The sequence below is a fragment of the Dipodomys spectabilis genome, unplaced genomic scaffold (assembly GCF_019054845.1).
Source record: "Dipodomys spectabilis isolate Male_0828 unplaced genomic scaffold, ASM1905484v1 ptg000034l, whole genome shotgun sequence".
Taxonomy (NCBI): domain Eukaryota; kingdom Metazoa; phylum Chordata; class Mammalia; order Rodentia; family Heteromyidae; genus Dipodomys; species Dipodomys spectabilis.
The window spans coordinates 8738246-8760066 of NW_024870711.1; the positions used below are offsets into that span (position 1 = coordinate 8738246).

Here is a 21821-nt window from a genome sequence, read left to right on the forward strand (position 1 = left end):
TGGGGCCCGGGGCGCGCGGCGCGAGGCCCGGGCGCTCGCCGCTTCCGCTCTCGCGAGCCCTCACCGTGCCCTCCCAGCGAAGGGCCGGGGTCCGGCCGGCCGCCCCGCGTGAGGTGTGCAGATGGGGGAGGAATGAGGCTGGGGGCGGGGGGGGGGGCGGACCGCCTGGCAGACCGAGGACGGGGCAAAGGTCCGGGGGGATTATTTAATGTCCCGGGTGCGCCAGACGAGAGCGTGGCCGCTGCCCTTCCCCGCGCGCGAGTGGGAAGGAAAGTCGTCGTTCCTGTGCGAAGACTGCTGCCTGTTCACGCAGAACTGCGTGGTTTCTGCTGGAGAACTGCCGGCGGAAACGGCCTCCGTTTTCTCCCCAGCCCAGGTGAAGGACTTGCTTGCTACCAGACCCATCCATCCTTCTCTCTAAGAAAAAAATAATAATCGCGGGCCCGTGGCTCACGCCTGCACTCCTAGCTACTCAGGAGTCTGAGATCTGAGGATCACCGTTGCAGAAGAGTCTCGATTAATGAGCAGAAAAGCCAGAAGTGGAGCTGTGGCTCAAGTGGTAGAGTGCCAACTTTGAGTGAAAGAAGCTAAAGGCCAGTGCTCAGGCCCTGACCTGACCTCAAGCCCCAGCACTGGCACCAAAGGGAAAAAAGAAGGAAGAAAAACAAGATTTCTTCCTGACTCCAAGGCTACGCCCCCAAACACTTGCCCCACCTTACCTGTCTTCCTGTGGCATGCACCTGGTAACATTTAGGGACACATCCAAGCTTTTCTCTTTCCCTCTCTTCACCAGAGAGTCATCAAGAGGAAAATCGAATTTTGAGCGGGCAGGAGACTGAATTGAACTTGTACAGACTTTTTTTCTTGGTATTATTTCCTAAGCACTGCAATGTAGTAACTAATTCACAAAGCATTTGCATTGTAGTAGATACTATGGAAATACAGATACTGGATATTACAGAGATATTGTACACATGACTTAAAGTGTAAGGGAAGGTGTGCTTGGTTTATATAAGGGACTTGTTTACCCGTAGAGTTTGGTGTCTAGGGGAGTCCTGGATCCCTTCCCCCGTAGATACTGTTGCAGCTCTACTTGCTTCTCCCTCCCCGTCACTATACTACACAGGTGCTATCATTCTCATCCACTAATTCTGCTGACCACACTTCCGAAAAGTCTCTCCCCTTGGTTTCTCTAGCCTTGGCTTCCCCAAAAGAAAATTAGTGTCTTCTCTAGTTTTTCTGTGTTTCTTCCCTTTGCTTCTCTGTCATCTTTGACATCTGCTCATCCTCTGTTCTCTCATACTTGCAGCACTTCCTGGGTAGCTACCCTCCACTCCTGGTGCATCTGCTTATTTTCTGTAGAAACATGCCTAAAGGCTTGTTCCTTGGGATTCTTCAAGAACCTCAAGCTCAGTATATCCAGATAGACCTGTGAAAGATAATAGGATCACCAGGAAATTGTGCTCTACCCTTCTTCCACATCCCAATTCAGTATATTCTACCCCTGGATGGCTCTTCAGTGGCCTCCTCTCCCACCTTGATCTGCTCCAACCCTGCTTTACCTCCTGCTTCCTTCCAAGTGATTCTTCTGGCTACCTTGTCTGGAGTTGCTTTCCAGTCTGCTTCTCATGTGACCACCACAGGCTCTGCACCAAGGCTCCTCAGCCTAGAAAGACTTATATACTGGCTTGTGCTTACAGTCCCCTGTGTTTGTTACCCACGGTGACATGCCATATCAAAATACTTGTGGATGATTTTCTTTTTAAGATTTCCATGTTAGATTCATTTAGATTTGAGGTTGCCCCTAACAACATCAGCCCACTGTCCTGATGTGCTCCAGTGGGAAAGAATGGGGTGATGTTACTATTGTACCAGTGATTCCTATCCAAGATCCCCCAATCATGCTGTCAGGAATTAATGATCCTAAAGCTAAGTAGACAACTCTTTACAGGATATAAGCTGCTCATTGTAGAAGACTCAGTCTATCTTTAAGTCAAGTGAGATGTCTTGTGGGAAGCCTCCATGTGCTACAGCTTATTCCTCAATTACAAGTTGTTTTCCCCTTTGTGGTGCAGAAGATTAAACCCCTAGCCTTGTGCTTGCTAGGCAAGAGGTGTACCACTGAACTACATCTCCAGCTCTTCATTTCCAAGTTTTCTCAGCCTGAGCCCCAAGTACCAACCAGAGGGTACAGCACTGGCCTAGAGGAGATGTTTTATGGATCCATGTTAAACAACTGAATGTATCCCAGTATCTGTAGAGTTTAGAGCCCTGGTAAGATTAGGTAATTAAGAAACAGAACAGGATTGGTGCCTGAGATAAGTGAATATGTCTTGAGACGAAGGATCGAGGGTTTGCTCAGGCTGCAGCTCCAGCTACAGGCTTTTCCCTTTTCTTTACTATTGTTGATGCCATGTTCTATACCTTGGTCTTTCTTTAATTTTTTGTCCTTTGTCTTCATTGCTAGTGATACAGCCTGGGGTGCCTGGAGGCTTCTGCTTCTGGAAGCTTGGACTGACAGTCTGGCTTGCAGTCTCTTCAGTCGTGAAATAAAAGCTGAGGTAAGTCCTTGCGGGTCTGCCATCTGGAGCAGTTCTTTTCAGTCTAGAACAGTGTCTTACATTTGATTCTGCTTTCTCCAGCTCTTCCACTGTCACCTCATGTGACATCGTGTCATTCATTTGATGTCTTGGTGGCTGGCTGAGTTCCAGCAATAGCTGCTTGCTCTTAGCCCTCTAAGATTCTTGTGATTGGAAGGAGCTTCTTCCCAGCAGCCTTAGAGCTACCTCTGCAGCTTGTCACCTGTTAGAAGCAGCACTGCCATCTCATGATGCACAATATGTGGCTCAGGTGGTAGAGTGCCAACCATGAGTTAAGCAAGCTGAGCAAGAGCACAAGGCCCTGAGTGTGAGCCACAGTACCTGTACAGAAAGAAGAAAAGGAAAGGGAAGAAGAGAGGGAGGGGAATTTCTAGGTACTTGATCTTAGTCTCCCTCTATAATTTTACCTGGTTGTGGTGTGCGGAGATGTCGCCTCCATCGCGAGGATACACATCTTGGCTCAGTGAACACTTCTTTCTTTATCATTTTCTTCCTTTTTCCTGTGTGTCTTCTATTCATAACCCTGCACATGATCTGATGTCTAGAGAAGTGAATGAGGGGAATGGTGTTGAGGATCCCATCTAGGTTTGGTATTGGAGCATCTGAGTGGCTGGGTGTCTGATTTGCCAAGGTCAAGTTGAACGCAGGAAGGGCAGGCAAGGAAGGCTGACTAAAGAGTCGTGAGCCTGGGAGAGAACTGACAGTGGAGGAATGCAGAGCAGCCTGGAGATTGTGCAGTGAGCTTAGAGGGCCCATCGAGGCAGCCCAGGGACCATCATTCACAGATACTCAGCGGAGGAGGGCACCAGAAAAGAGACCAAGCAGGAGTCAAAGGTGTGAGGTAAACCAAGAAAATGTGCTCTAGGGCCCAGGGAAGGAACATTCTAAGGCAGGGAAACAGCCTGGGGTTTCTCAGTGTGTTACAGAGAAGCCCATTGTGTTAGTGGCAAGGTGGACCCCAGGCCAGTGTAAGAGCCAGGGAGGAGTAAGTTTTAGTTGTTGTTTTGCTCTGGCATTAGCTCTTTGTGCTCAGGGCTAGCACTCTACCACTTGAGCAACAGCTCCACTTCCAGCTCCTGCAGACTAGTTGGAGATGAGAATCTGATGGATTTTTCTACCCAAGTTGAGTTTGAACTGTGATCCTCAGATCCCAGCCTTCTAATTACTTAGGATTACAGGCATGAGCTACCAGGGCCCAGCCAAGGAGTGAGTTTTGAAAGGAAAAGAGAGGAGGTTTGTCTGTGGCAGAGAAAGGAACATGAAAGGAGCTTGAAGTCATTGATGTTGGGGAGCTGTCCCAATAGGTTGTTTGCAGGAGACTGGCTTTTATACAGGACATTTCAGGAAGAATGAGCAAAACCTCTGGCTTAGTATGGTATAGGCTGCTTTATTTACAAATACTGAGCTGCATTTCACTGTATGATGCCTTCCCGGTGCTCAGGACACAGAGACTAAGAGCTCCTCCCTCTCCTGACCAGCACCCAAACTGGAAAGGCTAGCTGCTCCCCCAGAAGCTTCTGAGGCTTCTCCCTTGGCGAGATCCACCTCCTCCCTGACGGGGTCCTTTGTGCCCTCAGCATGGCTGTAGTTCTGTGTGTTGTGAGTGAACACAGGGGTCTTGCCCTCTTCTATGTCCATGACACAAGAAAGATCGAGTACTTCTTGCATTTTCAAACACTGAAGGAAGAAAGTCAGAGATCAGACAGTGTGGTGAAGAAGGACCCAGAAATCACAAATATGTAGAGGTCTGGCTGAGGGCTCAGGGGTGAAGGTCGCCCCTTTCCAAGGGGGCTGTCAAATGGGGGCTTTTGTTCTGGGGCTGATCTCTCACCACCTTGCTCCGTCTTGCTGCTTCTCCCCTGTTCTCTCCTGTCTGGCCTTTCCCCAGAGTTAAGTGACTGAGAGCCGTTCTTTTTATCTTGCCTTGCAGCCCAGGTCCATCTTCTCATTTCCCCAAGTTTCCAAGCATGTTGGAAATGGAAAAAGTCAAAAAGACCCCCAAGAAACAGCCACCCTCAGAATCAGTTGGGCAAGAGCTCTGTGTGCATGCCACCTCCCCTGTGACTAGACCTAAGAGCCCAGCTGCTACCCCAGCTTGTCCCCGTTCTGACAGCAACACCAAAGCTACCAACACTCCCTGTCGGATGGGTCAGGCTGCTGGGGAGGGCCTGCTGGATACTGGGGTCAAACTTGAGCTTGTGGACCTAGAGGAAAAGGCTGATGGTTGCCACGGGAGGAAAATTAGACCCTTTGGCTCTCAAAAGAAGCAAGAAAAGGACTTAACCCTGCAGAGGAGCAGCCCCTACCCCCTGCCTAGGGAGCTAGTGGTCTCTTTGCCTGACCTGAACCAAATTTCCTTGGAGAAACAGGCAGACAGTGCCCTTGACTTGCATGCCCACAGCAGGAAGAGAAAATCCCACTCTCTGAGCAGGCCTGTCACCTTCCATACAAAGTGTCCAAACAGCCCTGGGCAGAGTAAGCTGAAAGGAGACTCCGGAACCCATGGCCACAGACTGGTGCCTAGGCAGGAACACCCTGTGCGACCTGAGAGGAGAACAGCATCCAGGCGCAAGGCATGTGGGAGGAGAGGAGGAGAGGAGGCAGGAAAGATGACGACCACTGGCCCTGCCCCATCTACCTCAGCTCAGGGCCAGCCCAGTCCCCAGGCCCCCCAGGTGGTTAGAAGGGACAGACTGGACAGGTTAGAGCTGAGCCAGTGCAGGGAGCAAGAGGAGACGAGGCGAGCTGACACTCTCACGAACCATCTAGTTGCAGACCTACAGCACCTGAAGAAATGGAAGAAAAAGCACTTGCTTCCTGGCAGGAAGGAGAAGGCGGGGGCGGAGCTGAGCCTCCAGGAGTCTCCCTGCGTGGAGAGGCGTATCCAAGCTGTAAAAGCAGGGACCCAGGGCTTAGATTCTATTCCACCTTCCCCGGGCCCTCTGCACACCATGGATCCCAAGCCCAACCTAGACATCAGACAGTTCTTCACTGTCGATCTGAAGAAATCCTGCCGTATCCTCTGTATCCTGTGTCACTCTGGTGTCAGAAGGGGTAAAACCATGGGGTGGTCCCGAGTCTCGGGCCTCATCCGCCACTTGGCCAGTAAGCATGGACTGGAGTGGGAAAGAAGGCCAGCCACAGGGGTGAGTGGGGCAGAGCAGGCCCAGCTGATGGCCTTGCCCACTGGGACCACCGTATTTGTTCCAAGGAGGCACTTGGACATTGTATCTTCAGAAGGCAGTGACAGGGAACCCGCGCTGGGTGGCGGTGAGCAGCTGCTCCCACTCCCAGCCCCCTCACACCTGCCTGCTTCCTTTGAAGCTGTCAGAGACAACCAGAGTGGCTCACATGCTTCCACTCGGCTGTGCACACCAGCCTGGAACCACAGCATCACGGAGCTGCTCTGTAGCCTGGCCCTGCCGCTCTCCTTTGTTTCCTCCCAGCCCTTCAAAAGGTTCCTGTCCCAGGTGGACCCAAGCTACCGCCTGCCCTCGCCAGGCTTCTTCTCTGACAAGGCCCTACCCCTGCTCCATGAAGCCATGCGAGAGCAGGTGTTGCAGGAGATGCAGTGGGCTGAGGGCGGCCATGTTCACTTCACCTCCTTCATGTCAGCCCAGGACTCAGTGGTCACCTACGTGGCCATCACTGCCCACTGGGTGTCGGCCTGGTCCCCCAGCAGGCTTGTAACACCAGGGGGCATGAGGAAGCAAGCTGTGCTGTGGGTCCGAGGCCTGCCCGGGGAACCAGTCGGTGAGGACCGGCAGCGGGAGCTGCTGGAGCAGATCAGCCTGTGGCTGGGCCGAGGCTCCTTGAAGGCTGGTTTTCTTGTGTCAGGTGGCTGGCCCAGCCTGGAGCAGATGGTGAGAACCGAAGGTTTTATCCACATACCTTGTTTCGCCCACTGCCTTGACTCCCTGGTGAACAACTTTCTGTGTCACCATAACAGTGTCCAGATCATCCTGGGAACAGCCAGGGCCATCTTCAGCCATTTCCAAGGCTCCCCAGAGGCTCGGCGGCTCCTTGGCCAACTCCAGCAACAGTTCAACCTCCCACTGCAGCAGCAGCCCTTTGAGGAGCTGTCAGACCACTGGGTCTCGGCGTACCGCTTGATGGAGTGGATCATAGAGCAGAAGCAGGCCCTGCAGGCGTATGCAGAGAAGCAGCAGTCAGGCAAAGCCAGCACCACCCTGTCTACCATGTTTTGGAGCCTGACAGACAGCCTTGTTAAGCTCTTGCAGCCCTTCCAGATGGTGTTACGTGAGGCCAGCACAGCGCAGGCTTCCCTAAGCCAGGTGCTGCCCCAGCTGCGCTATCTCCACATCTTCCTGGAGCAGGTCCACAGACACTTCACGGAGCAAAGCGGCGGGGAGGCGGCTATGGCCCTGCGGCTAGCCGAGGGCCTGGCCCTGCAGCTCTCCACACATGCTCAGCTCAACGAGCTCTTCCATCGGGAGGAGTTTGTGCTGGCCACCTTGCTGGACCCCCGCTTCAAGGGCAAGGTCGAGGCCATCCTGCCCGCAGGGGCTGACATCGACCACTGGAAGCAAGTCCTCGTGTACAAGGTGAAGGAGCTCATGGTATTGGAGGGTCCCTTGCCTGCCTTGGGCAGACTGAAGAGTCCCAAGGGCTTACGTGTGGGCAAGGTAGCCCGGAGCCTTGGGGTGAAAGGGAGAGGCCACAGAGAGTCCGTGCAGGGCGTTGGCGACTCCAGCTCTTTCCTGCTGGTGCAGAGGGAGAAGAGCCTGCTGGAGCAGCTGGAAAGCGTGGGGCTGTTGGCTTCTGAGAGGAACGGAGCCTCCCTCTCCACCGAGAACCACCTGGCTAGTGTCATCGTCAGGAAGTACCTGCGGGAGAACCAGACCATCGGGGCCCAGCAGGACCCACTGGCCTACTGGGAGAAGAAGTGTGAGACCTGGCCGGCCCTGGCGCACCTGGCCACCCTCTACCTGTCCTGCCCACCCACAGGGGCCTTCTCTGAAAGGGTGCTGGCCTCCCTGAGCAGCCCCACAGTCTCAGAACCAAACCCACCTCTCAGGGTGGAGACCATCGAGCACCTCCTCTTCCTGAAGACCAACCTGGAAAGCTTCCCCCACTACACTCCACCGCCCCTCACCTCCAGTCCTGGCCTTGCCAACAGGGAGCAGACCCTGTAGCCTAACTGCCTGGCCTCGTGGGCACTCAGACGTACACATAAATACCTCAGAGCTTACAGGGGCACCCAGTCTGCTGCCCTCAGAACCTTCCAGCCCCTCAGCAGATGGGGGAGAGGTGCTGGGAGCTGTGTCCTGATCATTAGTCTCCCACCTGTTTGGTGAGAATGATTCTTGATAGATCACTCATTTTTGAGTGAAGTCATTTTCCATTCCCTCTGGTAGATCCATTTGTATCTGTCGGCATGCAGTGAGTTCAAGCATGTAGTTTTATAAGGCACAGCACTTTGTTGGAATATTCTGGGCATTCAGGGCCTTGAATACTGTTTGCCCATGTGGACACGTGGCTGTAGGCCTTCCTAAAATGCAGCCAGGGACAGAGAAGCCATGCTGTTGAAGGGGTCTTGGCTTAGTCCCCAAGAGCATGCATGGGCTTCTGCAGAAACCCTGGATCCAGTAGCCATCTTGGGAGGGATGTGTACACACAAAGTCTTGGGAATGCTAGTGTGGCCAGGAGCAATCCTGATGAATGAAACTGACTAGCGAGCCCATCTTAACCACTGGGTGGCTGGGTCTTCTACTGCCAATAACCCCCCCGCCCCACCCCACCCTCCCGCCCCTTCCTGGCTACTTTTGTAGGGCAGGTCCCTTATTTGGAATAGAAGTGTGTAGTGCCTACTGGAACAAATTGCCCAGAATTCCTGTAGGATTGTTTTCAAGACCTGAATGTGAATGCTGGGATTCAGGAAGGAGTGGGGCTGGACAGAAGGGAATGCAGGGGCCAGGAGTATTTGGGGGCAGCCCTGAGGATGCCTGGTTCCTGAGCACGGTGGCAGCTAGCATGGACTGGGAGATGGAGCGTGCATACTTGAAGCGAACAAGCCGTCCTCTCCCCGGACTGGCACCTCTGACCTGCTGTGTATTTCTACTATGGTAGTAAAAAACTGGGAACTGGATGAAAGTACAAGGAAGGACAGAGTAACTGATGCTATCGAGACGGCCTCTCAGTGCGTTGACATTGGTCCTGAAGACCATACTCTATTTAGTAGGCAGTCTTAGCAATAAACAGTGGCATTTTGTAAACAACAGTGTGTGAGTGTATTCAGTGGGGAGAGTGGTAGGATTTGAATGCTGCTTGGAGCTTCTTCTTCACTAGGGGCTGGGAGTGGATGGGGGATGGTAGGGATATGCTCTCAAGCTCCCCCAGAAGGTGAGGTTCGTCACGGAAGGGGGGCTGCACCTGGACCCCCTGCCTATAGTCCTAGCCCCGTCTAGAGCCCTGCGCCAGGAAGCAGGCAGTTTCATGGGTTTGACATACCTTCAGTTGCCACAAGATGAGGGTTTGGCAGCAACCCATAGTGCCTTATTTTATCCAGCCACCAAAGCCCAGATGGCCTGTGTCTCAGAGGGCAGCACAGCACAGCACAGCTGGAGCGGGGGATGGGGGATGCATGTCTTACATGCATGGCACCGGGGTGGAGCAGATCTGATTTCTGTCCCAGCTGGGTCTTTTGACCCCTGGAAACTCCTTGCAGCTTTGGCATGGTGAGTGTGCCCGACTAGCACCTCTGTCAGCCCACTCCCCTGCCTCTCCTCGTGACACCGTTTCCCTTGGAAAAGCCTGATTCAGCCCTGCATGGCCAGCTTTGGCCTCATCTCCATCTGGGGCTACACAGACGGTAGCCAGGCTTTGGGCCTTGGCTTAGCCAGGTTCAGTCACCAGGCTGCATTCCAGTGTCCTCCCAGGCTCACTTGGCAGCTGCAGGAGTCTAGCCCTGGCCTCTGCATCACGTTCTCTGTGGGATTCTTGCAGGTGGATCCTGCTGATGAGAGAGAGGCCTGCGGATAGTTCAAGAGGCCTGAATGTCCTTTCTGACCCCAGTGGCCACCTCTTGCTGATAGTGTCTAAGAATCAAACTCGGTGCTTGTGAATGCTGTGCAAGTCTCCTGCCTCGTTCTATCATGTCACACCTCACCTAGCTAAATCCCAGCTTCTCCCTCCTCTCTGCCACTCTGTGCCCTGGTTGGATTGGATCCATTGCTCTTAGGTTTCTAGAACATTCACAGGTGTCTAGTGCCTGGTGCTCCCCTGCAGTTGTGATTGGATTCACAGTGGCTTCACCCCCTGCTCAGTCTGGCATGCTGTGTGTGCTTTGAGGGGATTGGGTCGCTCAGTGAATGCTGCCAGCCCCTTTGGGAAGGATACGAGGTGTCAATAACAAACACAAGGCACCGGAGTGTTGCAGGCTGGGGGAGCCGGGAGAGGGGTGGGCATCTCAAGGACGGGATGATGGGAGGTAAGTGAGCTCCATCTCCAGCCTGGCCAACTCCTTGCCAGATGGGGAGGTGAAGAGGGAGCTGAGGGGGTAAAAAGTGATGTTGAGGTTGATACTCCTGTAAGTGGCATTGGCAGCAGTCCTGAGGACCTAGCAGGCCATCCCTGTCCACCTAGCTTAGACGCCTGAGGCTGGCCAAAGTCTGCAGGTTTGGGAAGCTGTACTTAGAGCAGAGGTCTGCTCGTTTGCCTTGACCCACCCTGTGTGGGCAGCGTCAGCAGCATATTACACACACACATCAGCAGCATATTACACACACACACAAGCAGCATATTACACACACACACCAGCAGCATATCACACACACACACACTTGGCCATGGGTGCCCTTCCATTTCCCGGATAGCTTCAGTGTCCCCGCGCCTCCCAGACAGCTGCTTTGACTCTCAAGCAGAGCATCTCCCGCTTGGCCTTGGGGCAGTGATGTCATAGTTCTGTCCTGCTGCCTGATGGTTTCTTCTTTGGATTTCTGACTGTTTGGATGGCCGAGGGGGCCTGGCGGCGTGGGATGTGGCCATGCTCCTGAAAACAGTGAGATTTCTGCCCATGGTCCATATTTGGCAGGTAGACAGAGCTGGTTATGGAGGACATACATCCCCTGTTGGTGCGGCCACTTCTCTTGTTCTGGGGTCACTTAAGGCTGCTGCCAGACTGGGCGGAGGCCATGTGTGCCTGGTTGCCTCAGGACCAAGGCTGGTGGATCCTCTGGAGGCCTTCCTGACTGTTTGTCTCTCCTTAGGGTCCTTGAGCCCTGGGCCAGGGCATCAGGAGCAGGCCTCCCAGCCCTGGGCTGAGGAGCGTTGAAGGAGGAGCAGCCGTCTGACCGCTCGTGGTCCCCAGGTTCCTGTGGTGGCGCTGCCAGGCCCCAGGCCACCTTGTCAACCTCCATATCATGGAGCCTCCTGGTGAGAAGCCAGGAGAGGCCGAGGGGCTGCGCATCACACCCCAGCTGCTGAAGTCCCGCACGGGCGAGTTCGCCCTGGAGTCCATTCTGTTGCTGAAGCTGCGAGACTTGGGGCTGGTGGACCTGGGCTGCCTGGGCGAGTGCCTGGCCCTCGAGTGGCTGGACCTGTCAGGCAACGCCCTCACCCAGCTGGGCCCGCTGGCCGCCTTGCACCAGCTGGCCGTGCTCAATGTCTCCAACAACCGGCTGACAGGGCTGGAGCCCCTGGCGGCCTGTGAAAACCTGCAGAGTCTCAATGCAGCGGGCAACCTGCTGGCCACGCCGGGCCAGCTGCAGTGTCTGGCTGGGCTCCAGGGCCTCCAGCACCTGCGGCTCCAGGACCCACTGGCCCGACTCAGCAACCCGCTGTGTGCCAGCCCCTCCTACCATTCTGCGGTCCGAGAGCTGCTGCCTGGCCTGAAGGTCCTAGACGGGGAGCGCGTGAGCGGGCGCGGCAGTGAGTTCTACCAGCTGTGCCGAGACCTGGACAGCTCCCTGCGCCCCAGCTCCAGCCCAGGCCCCCGAGCCTCGGAGGCCCAGCCCTGGGTAGAGCCTGGGTACTGGGAGAGCTGGCCCACCCGGAGCAACTCCATCCTGGAGGAGGCCTGCCGGCAGTTCCAGGACACACTGCAGGAGTGCCTCGACCTGGACCGCCAGGCCAGTGACCGCCTCGCGCGGGCCCAGCAGACGCTCAGCCCTGCTGGGGCCGCTTCTTCTGAATGCAGCCCAGGCCCAGGAGCCCGGCACTTCCCTGCTCTGCACTTGCCCGGCGCCCTGCACCCCCAGCTGTTCCTCTCTCCCTGTCCTGAGCGCAGCCTCTCGGCGGCCCCCTGAGGACACTGCCCCCCACCCCCATGTAGGTGGGGTGCACCCGGACCTGCGTTCACAGCCGCTCCGTGGCCAGCTTACTTCTCATCTACTCTCATTAAATGGCTTTGTGTTTATCTGCATCGCCGCCTGTCACTCAAGTCCGGACCAGAGGCTCCACTCACCCCATTGTTTCTTCCTGGGGGTCCAGCAGGAAGGGGCTTGCATGCCCCCCGCCCCCTCACACCACCCTCCCCCTTTCAGCTGGCCTTAGTAGATTGAGCTACAGAAGAGCAACACAACAGAGCAGGTAGGTAAGTGCTGAGAACAGGTTTATTAGACCAGAAGAAGCTGGAACCTCCAGTCTGGGCAGGCGGGGCCTGCCATCCGCTCCGGCATGCAGCTGTCCTCAGTGGGGTACAATTCTAGTGGAGAAGGAGAACCAGATTGGAATGTGACAGAGACAGTTCTGGTCTGGTCTTAGCCTTCATTCAGTCTTGATCCACCTCTTCCCTGCCTCCCACAGCCAGCAAGTGTCCAGCCTCCACCTCAGGGGCTGCCCCTGCCCCAGGCCACCTACCAATTTGGGGCTCATTTGGAGGCCCCAGATTTCAGGAAGGCAAATTGTCCGGGGAGGTACAAGCTGTCTTCACCAGCCTGTTCCACCTTGGCGCAGTGGTGCCTCTGGGTCTCCTGTCAGCACCAACAGCTACTGGCAACAGTGTGCAGAAGGGGGGACACCTCCACACCCCCTAGGGAATGCTCTGGACCATACCCAGAGTGCCCTCTCACCCCCCATCTTCACCCTCTCCCCTCCTCACCACGCTTTCTCTACCTCTCCCGCAGACTCAGCCTCTCCCCATCTCTCCAGCCTCCTCCCAGGCCTTTCTGTCCCTTCTGACCTGATGCCCTTGTGGCTGAACAGGGCAGTGGACCATCCGTCCCAGAACGTGATTGTCAGGACCCAGTTTGATGCAGGCCAGGCATCTGCGCTTCCTCTGGAAGAGCAGAGGAGAGGGGTGAGAGGTGTGGGCAGTGGGGGCCGAGCTGCTGGGGCACAGGGTCCCCTAGCAGGCTCCAGAGTTGCTGGGCAAGGGTCTGCACAGGCCAGCTGGCCTCAGGCACAGCCCCCCTAGGACTGGGCCATTTTAGAGGTCAAATAATGTGGATGTTTTTGAACTAGAAGTGCTATGTGTGTATGCATGTATGTGTGTATGTATGTATGTAGCTCTTGCTGGCATAGAATTGGCGATCTTCCTTAGTCTCCAATTGCTGGGATTACAGGTATAAACTGCCATACTAGAACCCACAAAGCTGGTGAGCACAGAGTAGGGACTGGAACCCAGCGGGCTCCGTCCTTCATCAGGGGGTCACCCCACCCCGTAGCAGCAGCTTTACCCCTAAGGGGCAGATGACGGAACCCCTGCTGTATGAATCCGCTGTGGCCTAATGTAGGTTCAGGGTGAACCCCATGCCAGGAACGTCTTTCATGAGTGAGCTGTCACCCGGGACAGGGAAGGACCCACTGGTGGAGATACGCCCCTCCCCTGCTCTGCTTCCCCTCCCTCCCCACAGCCCTGGCGGTGTGTGCCGTGGTGAGGACCCCGGCCTCAGGCCTGTCCATCCACAGGCCCTCCTCACCCCCTTGGGCAGGACTTTGCAGCGGGCCTCCTTCCAGTCCTTCTTGCGGCAGTTGGTCTGCTGGATGTTGAATTCCATTTTCACAAAGGTGCCGGCGGGGAAGGGCTGTGGACAGACAAGCAGCAAGGCCAGAGGCCAGGTTGGAAGTGACAGCGTCCTGCCACCCCCTGCCCCTACTGTGGAGCAGCCCAGCCCTGGAGGTGGCTGGGCCCAGGCTTTCGGGGCCCCACACGCCACGCACCATGTCCAAGGCGCTGTTGATGCTGGTCTTCTGAAAGGCCCACTGTACAAGGGGGTGCTTGTGGAATTCCTCCAGGGCCACCTGCAGGCTCTTGTGCTGTGTCTCCGAAAGCTGGGTCTCGGGGAGCTGGGCCCATCCTGTGCCCAGCCACAGGGCCAGCGGGATCAGCAGCTGCCACATGGCCTCGCCTGTCACTCTGGCCTGCATAGAGCGAGTGCTGTCCTCAGTGGCCTGGCCCAACCCTCCCTCCTCCCCCCCCCCCGCCCCCCCAGCGCTTCTGGGGCCCGTGCCCACAGGGCTTTGGGCAGAGGTGGAGTAACCACCAGGGGGATGGCCCTGCTGGGAAGAGCACTTGGGGTCCACCTGGCCCCTTCTAGCCTGCCCAGTGCTGTGCTGTTCACCGCGGCCAGTGGGGGTTTAGGCGCGTCGCCCACAGTCTGGCAGTCTGGGAAGCAGTCCTGTTGTGAGCCTCTTTTCTGGCCCAGTCTTTCCCGGCTTCCACCCCCCCCCCCCCCCCCCCCCCGCCCCAGTCCTTCCTAGCCTCCGCCCCCCACCCCTAGTCTGGAATCTCCCGGCTCCCAGAGTCCCTGCCCCTCCCCAAGTCTCAGGCTCTGCCAAAAGCCAGGGAGAGGCTGGGACTGGAGCACCAAGGGAGGCAGTCTGGAAGCGAATACTTTTGCAGAGTGTAAACAAGTGTGAGGGCCCCGGAGTTGGGGGGATTGGGATTGCAGAGCTGTCCGATCCCCCCCCCATTGTAGAGCTGCCCTCCCACCCCCCACGAGCAGGGCCAGACAGCAGCTCTGCTCCCAGCCCCAGAAATGGAGGGCTCTCTGCATGTCTGGCCTTAGGCTCTCCAGCTCCGGGCAGATCCAGGCTCCTTCGCCTCTGCTGGGGTCTCCTGTCTCTGTCAGTCCACCCTTGATGCAGGACTTCCCGTGGGGAGCCCGCCCGGAGACCCCTGCTACACAGGTGGCCTAGGGAGCAGGGAGCCACGAAGTAAGGGCGTCCCACGCCCGGCGTTCGGGCCGGCTCCCTGGCTCCTCGGGGCTGCCCAGCCACTCCCCATGCCGCCCCCTGCTCACCTCCGGCCTCAGGAGTCTCCTCTCCTCTGCTGCTGCAGAGAAACCGCTGTGAGGCTGTCAGCCCCTTCCTGGCAGCTCTTAACCCTGCAGCCCCAAACCCCACCTCCTGAGTCCCCTCCAGGCATTTGGGCTCCTCCCCACTCAGGACTGGGCCAAGCCCTGGCCTCCCACACCTTCCCTCTGGGTCCCACCCACCTCCCTCCTACTGGCTGGGCCCTGACCTGGACCCTGACCGTGACCCTGACCGTGACCCCAGCCCTGACCAGCGCAGGCTGATCACCACGACCGGAGGTCTAGCCTCCCTCTGGCTGACTCCACCGCCCAAGCCTCTTCCCTCAGGCTGAGGGACTGTCCCAGGCTCCCAGCGCCTGCCCCAGGTGCCTCGCTGAAACTACCTTGCCCCAGGTTTTCCCTAGTAAATGGGGGTTCCAGCATCACTGAGGCTTTAATTTCAGGACATTTGTCTACGAAGTAGACACGCTCAAATCACTGCAAACCTTAAGGCGTGTCCCCCCCCCCCCCCCGCCCCCCCTGCCTTTCCCAGCAATCCCCTGTCCCACCGTGCTGGTGATGATTCATAAGGCAAGTGGAAAGTTAGGGGAAAACTGTCCAAATATTGGCTCAACTCCTGCAAATAGGCCACGCTGTGGGACTGCAGTTTGATGACGGTCAACACCGTTCGTGTAGATTCAGCCTTGAGCCGGTCACCCGAGCCAGGCTCGCCCAGGGCCTCTGAACTTCTCTGCAAGGATCATAAACCATAGGCTGAGGGTGGCAAAGCCTACGAAACATGGCTGACCGCTGCTCAGTGTGGGGCCCCAGACTCAGCCCCCTCGGCCCCCCCCTGCCAGATTCCTCATGGAGAGCGAAACATGGCTGACCACTGCTCAGTGTGGGGCCCCAGACTCAGCCCCCTCGGCCCCCCCCTGCCAGATTCCTCATGGAGAGCGGCTGGGAAGGAAAAGCCCCTCTATAGGAATAGTTGCAGTTGTCCAGATGGGAGATGAATGTGGCTTTGACACACTCAAAGTATGGGCCGTGACCATGGGAAAAGTAGTAACACCAGAGTTTCCCTGGGAATAGAAGCACTGGGAGCGGTAGGAGAGTGGATGTGGGGCTGGTGGCCAGGGGAACAGGAGAGATTCTCAGGCTATGAGCCTGAACAACCACCAAATTGGTGATGGTGCTTAAGGAGGTAAGAATGCGGACAGGAAGCCCCCGGGGTGGCAGTTTTGAGCACTTGCAAGGGAGAAGCTGGGCGTGGGGGAGTCATGGGGATTAAAGGTGGAGATCAGAGCAGGGAGGAGGTTGGGGGTCCTGGAGGCCCCGGAAGGAGGACATGACAGGGCTAGGCGGAGAATGACATGGTGACAAGTCAGGAGCACATGGGTCACTCTGTGGGGAGGAGCAGGCATGAGGCCATGTGTGTTCAGAGGTATGAGGAACTGTGACAGCAAACACCAAATCTAAGGAGGCCAGGGGTGATCTTAGCAAGAGAAGGGGAGTGTAGCAGGAGAGGGAGGGTGCGTCGTGATGTTTCTTACTTTGCTGAGAGAGGAATAAAGAGAAGATGCTGATAGTAGGGAGGGGTCGAGTACAGAAGCAGCAGCAAGAACTGGAGCTAGTCTAGCAGAAGCAATAAGGTTTCCCATTTCACAAGACTGCTCATTCCTGTGATTTGCTCTTCCTGTCTTTCTCTCTTTTCTTCCTTCCTTCCTTTTTTATTCCTTTCTTTCTTCCTTTTCCTTTCCTTTCTTTTTGTCCTTCTTTCTCTCTTCTTTTTGCAATCTGGGAAGTATCTTTCCTAATGCTCATTTAGCAAAGATACACATCTGGGCATAGATGCACAACAAATTGTCTCACAGTTTGCTCTAGAACTGGAGTTCCAACGTTCTGTCTTCTGTAAGCAAGATGGCAGCCACACCCAATGCGCTGACAGTACATGCAGCTGCCCTCTATAAGGTGTCTCAGGAAAGACTGAACAGGAGTGACTCTGTGTGTGTGTGTGTGTTGGTCATGGGGCTTGAACTCTGGATCTGGGCACTGTCCCACTGTAGCACTCTACCACCTGAGCCACAGCACCACTTCCGGCTTCTTCTGTTTATGTGGTGCTAAGGAATTGAACCCAGGGCCTCCAGCATGTGAGGCAAGCAATGAGTGATATTTTTGAATGCTAAATCCTGAGACTCCATTTTTGTTCCCCCAGAACTGAGGACTGAACTCTACCTGTGTTTGCTGGGCAAGCATACCCCTTGAGCCTCACCCAATTTGTTTGAAGACTAATTTCCAGATAGGGTCTGAATAAACAGATGGCAGTTCTCAGTCACTCTGGATACAGGGGAGTCAGAAAGGCTCTGTTCCCATAGTCCAGCTTCTCATCATAGATTAGTCCCAGCTCTCAAGTCCCTGAGTTGGCAGTGAGGCTTGTGGTTTGTTTTTCCAGAAGCTTAGTTTGGCGACTCCTTTGACCATTACATTTAGCCTCCTGTCCGTACCTGGGAGCCAGATACGGCTCCAAACTTCTCCCTGCTCTCCTTCTGCTGTGATTGCTTCTCTGTAAACTCCTGGGCCCCATGTAGCTTTTCCTTTCCTCCACTCCCTTCCTCCTCACAATCTGGTAGCTTTTCTGTCCCTGGATTCTTTTCCTCCAGCTTGTTTTGAATGTAGGGCCTTGCTAATTTTAGCTCAGGCTGGACTTGAACCATAATTTTCTACCTCTGCCTCCTGGAGACTCCACTTTTAATCACAGCATATAATTCTTATATATTTCTGATGAAATATGATTAAGAGGATAATAAAACTAAACTTTTGATCATAAAGAAAGCAAAATGCCTCATTCAAATAACTCACAGATCAAAGAGAAACTGGATAAAATTTCAGAATGTCTAAAAATAGCCATTTCAAATTGCTGTGTGTCAGAACTAGCCTAGGCAGAAAAGTCTATGAAATTCTTATCTCCAATTAACTACTATAAAGGCATAAGTAGAGGTATGATTCAAGTGTTAGAGTACTAGAATTGAGTGAAAAGCTACATGACAGCAAGCACCCAGGCTCTGAGTTCAAGCCTAAGTGCCATCTCTCCACCCACCCACACACACAAATAAATCCAAATGTGTAAGGAAATGTAATATAAGATAAAGGCTGCATTTTAAATTTTTAGGAGAAAAATTTGTATTACCCCATAAATGGGGGATATCAGTTTGAGGCTAGGCTGGGCATAAAAGTTCCTGAGACTCCATCTCAACCGGCACCTGGACGTGGTCACTCAAGCCTGTTACCCTCGCCATGAGGAAGCACAGGAGCCCGGTGCAGTGGAGTGCTGTCGTCCCAGGCAATGTAGGAATGCACAAATAGGAGGATTAAAGGCCAGGCCTGCCCGGCATACAGCAAGATCCTACCTGGACGATAAGCAGAATAAAAGGAATGTACAGCTGTGCTTTGTAATTCAGCTTTCTGTTCCAAGAAGCTGCTTGGAGTGGTTAGTTTGCCAGTGTTTTTGCCAAGGTGGCATTAGTTTGCATAATCCTTTCCAGGAATATATTGTCAAAACAGGATGTGAGCAGGGTCCTTCTGCTTGTGTTCAGAAATTTTGCAAAAATGAAGTAAAATGACCTTTCTACCAAGTGACATGCAGTCTTTAGCAAAATGGAGTAGCTTAGGCTAATTGGAGCTGGGGGCCTGACATCCTTCCTTCCCTTTGTACACTATTACCAATTCCAGATAAAGGACATAATTACACTAGATGACAACTGAAGAGCTTACTTGCTGAATAACACCAACCTCAAAAACATTTTTTTTTTTGGGTCCGGTCGTGGGGCCTGAACTCTGGGCCTTGGCACTGTCCCTCAGCTCTTCAGCTCAAGGCTAGCGCTCTACCACTTGAGCCACAGTGCCACTTCCGGCTTTTTTCTTTTTGCTTATGTGGTGCTGAGGAACCGCATGCAAGGCAAACAAGCACTCTACCACTGAGCCACCTTCCCAGCCCCCCCAAAAACATTTTTAATAATTTTGATGAGTTTGGCTATATGATCGTATAAAAAACAATCAATATACCAAACGGGGAAAAGAGTTGAAACCCAACTTTCAAAGACAAAGAATCTCAAGTTAAAACGAGAACAGCAGGAAAAAAACAAAAACAAAAACAGATACCATAAATGCCAGTTTCACCCATAAGCAAAGAATGTTTAGACCAGTGTCTCAGATGGTTAATAGCTGTGTGTGGTGGCAAGAATTCCCCATCAGATGCTGTCAGGACTAAGACTTTCAGGCCTTTAGAGCTGTGCCTGCAAAACAGTCTAAGATAGAATAAAATCAAGACTAACCCCCAATACCAAAGGACATGCTAATAGTTGGAGAAAGGATCTTTGAAGAGGTAGTTAAGGTAAAAAAGCTCATTTGGGGTGATTGTCAGTCTTGAGGCTTGGACTCTAGGCCTGGGCATTGTTCCCGAGTTCTTCAGCTCAAGGCTAGTGCTCTACCACTTGAGCCATAGCTCCACTTCCAGTTTTCTGGTGGTTTATTGGAGATAACTCTCATGGCCTTTCCTGCCCAGGCTGGCTTTGAACTGAGACCCTCAGATCTCAGCCTCCTGAGTAGCTAGGATTACAGGCGTGAGTCACCAGTGCCAGGCTGAATTTTTTTTATTTTTAACATATGAATGTGACAGGAAATGGAAATTAAGTGGATTAACAGTTTAAAATCTGTAATTATTCCTTTGAGAAAACCCAACCACTATTAAAGAGAATATTGACCATTATAAGGTACATAATATGTGTCAGCTTTGTGAGAAATATTTTTCTAAATTGAAGTGGTCAGAATGCAGATACCAAGCTGAGCTTGGAGTGCAGTACACATAGTCGACCACTAGATGAAGATGCAGAACAGGAATTGTATCTGTCACTCTTCAAACAGGGAGTTCTTAAGTTTTTCAGGCAAGGCTGTGAAATTATTTTGATGTTATGTACTTGCAATAGTCTGTCATCACTTGCTGATTTGTAACTTAACTTTAAGAACTTCTCTTGATTCTACCCTGATCCCAAATCAAGCCAGTTTATTGTATTGGTTTTCTAGAAGCATCTCAGCCAGCAGGTGGCGCTTCAATTAGAGTAATTTAAGTTCTATTAACTGAATTTTCCCATTAGTCTTTTAAAAATTAATTTTAGCATATTATAAAATACACTAAGATATTATGGAACAGTATCATCTGAATAAAAATAAATTTGTCATTTTAATTAAAATCTATTTTAGTGTATGATTTGTTGAATGTAATCTTAAGTGAATGTAGTTAAGTATGTCACTTGGTTGCAATTTGTCATAATATCTCCCAAATAAATCTTCAGTCCTGTTGAGAGTGTTAGGTTTTTAAAAAGAGGTAACCGAGTAAAAACTGCACCAGCACGCACGTGGTATTCAGGTAAGGGGTAGGTTTATTCAGTAGACCTGCTGGGACCAGGCAAGGTTGGCACTCCATGTGGCTGAGAAAGGCCTGGGAAGGAGAGAGAGCTGAGAAAGAGAGGAAAGAGCTAGAAAAGAGCAGAGAGAGGGGTAAGAACAGTAGCACTCACGTGGTATTCAGGTAAGGGGTAGGTTTATTCAGTGGACCTGCTGGGACCAGGCAAGGTTGGCACTCCACGTGGCTGGGAAAGAGAGGAAAGAGCTAGAGCAGAGAGAGAGCAGAGAGAGCTAGAAAAGAAGAGCAAGAGCAAGAGAGCTAGAAAAGAAGAGCAAGAGAGCTAGAAAAGAAGAGCAAGAGCAAGAGAGCTAGAAAAGAAGAGCAAGAGAGCTAGAAACGAACAGAGAGAGAAAGAGAGCGTCTGGGCCTGGGCTAGGCCTTATGTAGGGTATGGGCGGGGAAAGGTGTGGCCACATCAAATTCAGATGTGACCTCTTCCAGGTGTCCCAGTTGCCTAGGTAACGCAGGTACTGGGTGGAGACTTTGCTGCGAGGAGGGTGGAGTCTGCTCGCCATCCAGGAGTGAACCTTACAGAGAGGATAGTCTCTTCTCATGTCCTAAGACAATGAAGGCACCCTTTTTATTCAGAGATCAGAGATTTCTAGCTAACTAAGGAGGTGCTGAGTTTAAAGTGTGACCCAGATTTGGTCTTGGGAGCAGACCAGAGTGGGCAGAGTGAAGCCAGGTTAACTCTTTCCAGTCACCTAGGCGGCTCTATAGAAAGCGAGTCACATCAGGAGTGAATGAGCCACGGTTATTTGGAAAACATTACAGTCATCACCACCACCTGCCACCCCCAGGAAACAAAGCCGCCTGCTACACCTGCTGCGGCTCTCTGAAGAGATTCTGTATAGAATTTCATTGCATCTCCCAACCAAACTTGGCTTTTTGTAGGTATTGAAGCAGGAACAGGTGCCCGCTGGCTTCTAAATCCACCTTTTGAATTAAGTTGAAAAAGATATACCAGGATTCCAGCTCAAAATAGAATGAGACATGAGACTGTAAAAATACATGGGATTTGACCTTGAAAGGATAACAAAGGAGATTTCTAAAAAAGGTTGAGAACCTTACTTAGAAATAAGAATTGAGGCAGCAAGGCTGTGCTTAAGGCCTGTGACCGAGTTCTTCAGGGTATTAGAGACTCACAACTTCTCGTTCTTTGTCTCGCTCAGGTACTGACGACTCTTGGTGTGAAAAGGTGACACCTCTCCCTGCGGATCCTCCCCACTCGCATCTCCTGCTTAGCAAAGCAAGGAAGACAGTTTGAGGTCCACTGCTGAAAGCCGGCGCTGTCGGCTGCTCAGACCAGTGTGATCGACGTAGATTCAGAACTGTGAGATGGGCCTTCAACTTGCACGTTTGTTTGGCCACCAAACCCTGTTGAGTGGCTACTCTGAGCAGCACCTTTCTAGACACTGGCTGTACTGTGAGCCACAGGCTGAATCTCTGTCTAGGTGTGATTTATCTGTGGTGGGGAGCTGAAAAACAGCCATGTAAATGATTGTTATGCATAGGTGTCATAAAGAACAATAAAGCAGCCACACTTATAATCCTAGCTACTCAGAA

General features: G+C 53.2%; 3 protein-coding genes across 3 annotated transcripts; 2 read left to right on the top strand and 1 right to left on the bottom strand.

The window, feature by feature from the left end:
* The first annotated feature begins 2470 nt into the window (after window positions 1–2470).
* On the top strand, window positions 2471–21755 carry Lrrc61 (leucine rich repeat containing 61). Its single transcript, XM_042677164.1, has 3 exons — window positions 2471–2561; window positions 10829–12149; window positions 21428–21755. The coding sequence occupies exon 2, from the start codon at window positions 10982–10984 to the stop codon at window positions 11864–11866; it is 885 nt and encodes a 294-aa protein (XP_042533098.1). The 5' UTR covers window positions 2471–2561; window positions 10829–10981; the 3' UTR covers window positions 11867–12149; window positions 21428–21755.
* Zbed6cl (ZBED6 C-terminal like) lies at window positions 2478–8839 on the top strand. Its single transcript, XM_042677163.1, has 2 exons — window positions 2478–2561; window positions 4531–8839. The coding sequence occupies exon 2, from the start codon at window positions 4568–4570 to the stop codon at window positions 7754–7756; it is 3189 nt and encodes a 1062-aa protein (XP_042533097.1). The 5' UTR covers window positions 2478–2561; window positions 4531–4567; the 3' UTR covers window positions 7757–8839.
* Window positions 12155–14900, bottom strand: Rarres2 (retinoic acid receptor responder 2). Its single transcript, XM_042677165.1, has 6 exons — window positions 14803–14900; window positions 13722–13924; window positions 13481–13585; window positions 12742–12837; window positions 12420–12532; window positions 12155–12264 (listed from the first exon to the last, which is right to left on the bottom strand). The coding sequence occupies exons 2-5, from the start codon at window positions 13899–13901 to the stop codon at window positions 12431–12433; spliced, it is 483 nt and encodes a 160-aa protein (XP_042533099.1). The 5' UTR covers window positions 13902–13924; window positions 14803–14900; the 3' UTR covers window positions 12155–12264; window positions 12420–12430.
* Window positions 21756–21821: the final 66 nt, after the last annotated feature.

What these genes read in the sequence shown, in the direction of transcription:
- Zbed6cl (XM_042677163.1), top strand. Translation starts at nt 4,568, where the DNA reads ATGTTGGAAATGGAAAAAGTCAAAAAGACCCCCAAGAAACAGCCACCC.
- Lrrc61 (XM_042677164.1), top strand. Translation starts at nt 10,982, where the DNA reads ATGGAGCCTCCTGGTGAGAAGCCAGGAGAGGCCGAGGGGCTGCGCATC.
- Rarres2 (XM_042677165.1), bottom strand. Translation starts at nt 13,901, where the DNA reads ATGTGGCAGCTGCTGATCCCGCTGGCCCTGTGGCTGGGCACAGGATGG. An exon ending in TCAACAGCGCCTTGGACATG is followed by an intron (nt 13,586 to 13,721) that starts GTGCGTGGCGTG and finishes GTCTGTCCACAG; the next exon opens with CCCTTCCCCGCCGGCACCTT. An exon ending in TTCAGCCACAAGGGCATCAG is followed by an intron (nt 12,533 to 12,741) that starts GTCAGAAGGGAC and finishes TGGTGCTGACAG; the next exon opens with GAGACCCAGAGGCACCACTG.